This window comes from Manacus vitellinus, unplaced genomic scaffold (genome assembly GCF_001715985.3).
Source record: "Manacus vitellinus isolate BGI_N305 unplaced genomic scaffold, ASM171598v3 scaffold_72_pilon, whole genome shotgun sequence".
Taxonomy (NCBI): domain Eukaryota; kingdom Metazoa; phylum Chordata; class Aves; order Passeriformes; family Pipridae; genus Manacus; species Manacus vitellinus.
Window position 1 is genome coordinate 738,626 of NW_021940764.1, and position 4,440 is coordinate 743,065.

The 4,440-nt window shown below is 63.4% G+C and overlaps 2 protein-coding genes across 2 annotated transcripts in view; one reads left to right on the forward strand and one right to left on the reverse strand.

Moving 5' to 3' along the window:
* Positions 1-307: 307 nt before the first annotated feature.
* Positions 308-2,532, reverse strand: CCR10 (C-C motif chemokine receptor 10). Its single transcript, XM_029964458.1, has 2 exons — positions 2,392-2,532; positions 308-1,390 (listed from the first exon to the last, which is right to left on the reverse strand). Exons 1-2 carry the CDS (start codon positions 2,530-2,532, stop codon positions 308-310), a joined length of 1,224 nt encoding a protein of 407 aa, XP_029820318.1.
* The window catches only part of CNTNAP1 (contactin associated protein 1), a 10,932-nt gene continuing 9,022 nt past the window's right edge, over positions 2,531-4,440 (forward strand). The window contains exon 1 of the mRNA XM_029964459.1: positions 2,531-2,540. Coding sequence (XP_029820319.1) covers positions 2,531-2,540 — 10 coding nt within the window. The remainder of the gene's footprint in view (positions 2,541-4,440) is intronic.

Here is a 4,440-nt window from a genome sequence, read left to right on the forward strand (position 1 = left end):
TGATATTAGACGATCCCCCCAGAACACGCGCGATATTGCAGGGTTCCCCGGGAGCACGTGTGACACTGTGGGGACCCCTGTCCCGGCGGGTCACTGGGCACTGAAAGCACTCTCAGGACATGCAGGTGCTGTGGAGCTGCTCTTCCCTCTGTCCACGAGCGTGCAATCACCGTGTGGATTGTCTGGCGCTGCCTGTGCCAGGCTGCTCCGGGGCAAGCCCATGTATGGGCAGGGCTCTCCCCGGGGAGTCACGGAGGGGCTGAGCCCCGGGGCGCTGGCTCCTGCCGTGGCTGGAGGCACTGTGCCCCTACACCACATCCAGGTATGTGGAGAGCGATGTCCGCCGGCGGGGACTGGGACAGCCGGGACAGCGCGGCTCGAGGGGCCCCACGCAGCCGGCATTGCTGGCGAGCAGCCACAGCTCCCGACGGAAGCGCTGGCCCAGGAAGGCATAGAGCAGCGGGTTAAGGCAGCAGCGCAGGTATGCCAGCCCACCCGTGACCAGCAGCGCCAAGTCCTTGCGGCGGCTTTGGGCGCAGCTCACCTCCCAGCTGGCCAGCAGCTCGGCCGCGTCCAGCAGCACCATCAGGCTGTGGGGTAGCTGCAGGGCCACGAACACCAGCACGAGGGCCAGCAGCACTCGCAGTGCCCGGTGGGGCTGGGCACCACGGGCCGCCAGCAGCGTCCGTGCCACAGCCGTGTAGCAGCTCGCCATCACCAGGAAGGGCACCACGAATCCAAGCACCACCTGCACCAGGTTGGTGGCCCCCCGGGCCACCCGTGAGACCACATGGGGGAAGACGACTCGGCAGAGCCGGAGGTCCTGGTGTTGCTCTGCCTGGCTGTAGATGAACTGGGGCAGTGCCAGCAGCGTGGCCAGCAGCCAGGCCAGCCCCGCTGTCAGCCAGCCATGGCGGCGAGCCCTTGGACGCAGGCGGCAGGCGGCCGGGACCTGCACGATGACCACATAGCGGTCCACACTGATGCAGGTGAGGAAGAGGAAGCCGCTGTAGAAATTGAGGGCGTAGAGACCCTGCAGTGCCTTGCAGGCGGCCGTACCTGGGGACCAGCCCTGCAGCGTGTCAGTGATGGCAAAGGGCAGAGTCAGGAGCAGCAGGAGGTCAGACAGGGCGAGGTGCAGGAGGCAGACGTCAGTGACGCTGTGTGCCCGGCGGTAGCGGGTGTGTGTGAGCAGCACCAGCCCATTCCCCACCGTTCCCAGCAGTGAGAGCAGCAGGTAGACGACAGGCTGGAAGGTGCGGGCAAAGCCCTGAACTGCCTGCTTCTCGCAGAGCTCGGGCAGCATGCCAGCCTCCCCCGAGTACTCGTCCTCCCAGGAGTAGAACTCGGTGGTGGCCATCAGCTCCGTTGAGATGGGGCTGGGGGTTGCCTGCACAGAAGGAGACTGAATGAGGAGGGCTCGGTGGTGGCAGCCCGGCCACAGGGTGCAGCACCACACCCAGGGAGGGCAACTCTTCTCCACCCAGCCCCACCGCGGGGAGCCTGGGCGTGCCACAGCCCCCAGTCCCCAGCCCCACGTGCAGGGTGGTTTGTCTCACACCCACCCCGCAGCAGTGGGAGGTTCACCATGCTCAGTCATTGCAAGAGCAACCGCACGCTTCCCGAGCAGCTGCCTGCGATGCAGAGCTGGTGAAGGGACGTGACCCTGGCTACGACGTCCCCAGCACAGCACCACGTCCCACAGACTAACCCTGCACCTGCCTGGGGAGCTGCTCCAGCATCCCCTGGGGATCAGCACCCAGCCTACAGCCCTGGCTGCCCTGGGCAGTCAGGTCTTGGGGCTCCACACCAGCATCCCTGGGTGGCCAAACCACCCACCCACCCATGCACCACCCTGGGGATCCCAGTGCAGACACAGCCCCACACTCCCTGGCCCTGGCCCCAGATAGGGAGGTCCCAGGGCATCCCACTGCCTCGCACATGTTGCAGGCAGTTGCGCACGGAGCTGCTCAGCCCTGCTCTGGGGCAGTGGGACAGCACTGCAGCCTGGCACTGAACAGCTGGGACCCCTCTGCCATGGATGTCAGGGTCCGACACAACTCTGACTCAGAGCAGTCTCCCAACAGCAATTTCACTCTGGCCCATGTCAGCAAGTCCAGGCAGTTGGGCCGGAGCCCCCCCACCTGCTCTGGGGCCACAGGTAGGATCTGAATGCAGTGTCAGGGAAGGTTAACTCTCCAGCAGCTCTCCTAGCTCCTTCCCTGCTCTGGGCCCCAGGGAACCGGAACACCAGGTACTGCCCGGATTCCATAGAGTTTTGCCTTTCAGCCCAAACCCACAGGGTTCACAAGAAAACTATCTAAAAAACATAAGAAAAGACAGTGAGGGGGTTCCTGCCCCCAGCAAACCCCTCACCCCACAGCCTCTCACCTGTTTCTGCATTGCACAGCAGGACCTTTCCCGTGTTCGGTGGGTCTGGAGCTGTTGATGTCTCAGCGCTCTGTAACCTGTGGTTTGACCACGTGCCTCTTCTGATACTGAAAACAGTGCAGAGCACAGACCCAGCCCCATGGAGGAAGGTGAGGTGGCTCCCCTCCAGAGCCTGTCCTGAATAATTTATTTTGTGCATCTTTTACATCTGCATGCTGGGGACAGAAATAGCAGCTCCACTCAGTCCCTGTCATGCAGGACTGTGGGCCAAGCCTGGGAGCACCCAGCCAGGGGAACAGCGAGTGGCCAAGGGTACACAGCATGTGCAGGAGACCCCAGCCCACCCTGGGGCTGTTGGTGGCTCCTCTGCAGGTCTGGAGGGGAGGCTAGAGGGAATAGGGCCAAGAAATGAAGTGTATGCTGCTGTGGGCTGGCACTTAGCTGGGCATAGGAAGGATGCTGCTCAAGTGGGATCAGCAGAGCCATGTCTGGTCCAGGATCATCTCATCCTGATGGAAACATGGTGGTTCCAGGAGCTGGGGTGGCTGCTAGTGCAGGCTGTACCTCCCACCCAGAGGTCCCAGCCTGGCCCTGCACTCTGCATCCCTGCATCCCTGCAACCCCAGGCCCCTGTGCCCCTGCACCCCTGTGGCTCTGGGCAGGCATGTTGCTGGTTGTTGACAACAAAATTCCCAGCTCCTCGTTAAGAAGCAGATTAGTTCCTGTGGGGCAGAGGCCCCACTTTCCTCTTCCCAGGGGGGAGCAAATTGATCCCCAGCTTTAACAGGCTCCCAGCCATTTGCCACAGTAATCCCTCAATCCCCCTTTCTCCCCCGCTACATCAGTCTTTGCTGCAGCTTATCCCAGCTCTGCCCTCGGTCCTCCTGCTGCCTCCAGACGGGTGTGGGGTCCCAGGCACTAACTATGGGGCTGTGCAGCTGTGGAGCTGCTGTGCCCTGGCTGGAGAGTGACTGGGCAGAGGCCTCCAGTCCCTGGGGGTTCCCCAGACCTCTTTGCTGGAGGGTCATTTCCCCTCCCCTGCTCTTTCTGCGGTGCAGGGATGTGGCTGCAGACCTCTACTCAGTGCTGGCTCAGGGGGTGCCATCCTACACCCTGCATCCTGGGGGAAGGGGAGGGAGGAGAGTCCCGGGGCCAATGCTGGCCCTACAGCACATCAGGGAGTCCGCATGTCCCCACCAGGGCTGTCACAGACCTGACCCAGCACAAGGAGAGGACATGGGGGCTGTGGCCAGAGCAGGTAGCACCCTGGGGTGTCAGGATAAGGTCAGGTGGGCTGTGCCTTTCCTGGGGATGGACCCGAAAGCACTGCTGGGGTCTGGGGGACAGGAGGGCAGGTGCCAATGACCCTGGCACATGGTTCCAGCTCCCGGTAGCAGAACTCTCGGTGCACCACTGGCTGTCCCACATCATGCCCGCCACACCTGGGGCTTTCTGTTCTCTCTTTCACTCCCCAGCCCAGGTCTCGACTCTGCCTGGGCAGGAAGGAGCCCCAGCACTGGCTACCCGCAGGTCATGGCTGTGCTGCCCTGCTGAGAGCCAGTGGTGTGGAGCTGCCCTGCCGAGCTCCTGCCCAGCTCCCAGAGCCAGCATGGACCCAGCAGCTGCTGGGGCATCCCTATCCCTCAGAGCTGCTTAGGGCTCCTGGGAGAGTGGGTCTCCTGCTCCTGAGGGACCAGGGGACACGGGGTACAGAGGGTTTGTAGGTGTATGTAGGGCAGGCAGTCGCCAGCCCCCCCGGCCCCTCTGTGGGCATCTGGGGATTGTTTGGGAGCAGACACGGGCTAAATCCCTTCTTCTGCACCACTGGAGAGAGCAGCGACCCGGAGACCTGAAGGCCTTAATCTGTGGCTTGATTACAAACCGCCGCCACATCTGCTGCGGGGGGGCTGCGGGCACCGCTCCGACCCCCCCTTCCAGACCGGGGCTGCAAGGGAATAAGGGCTGGGGGGGCTCGGGGCTCGACAAGGGCCAGGCGYTGCAGAGGAACCTCCCGGGGATGCCAGAGGAGTTCCTGCACGGCCTCGCTAT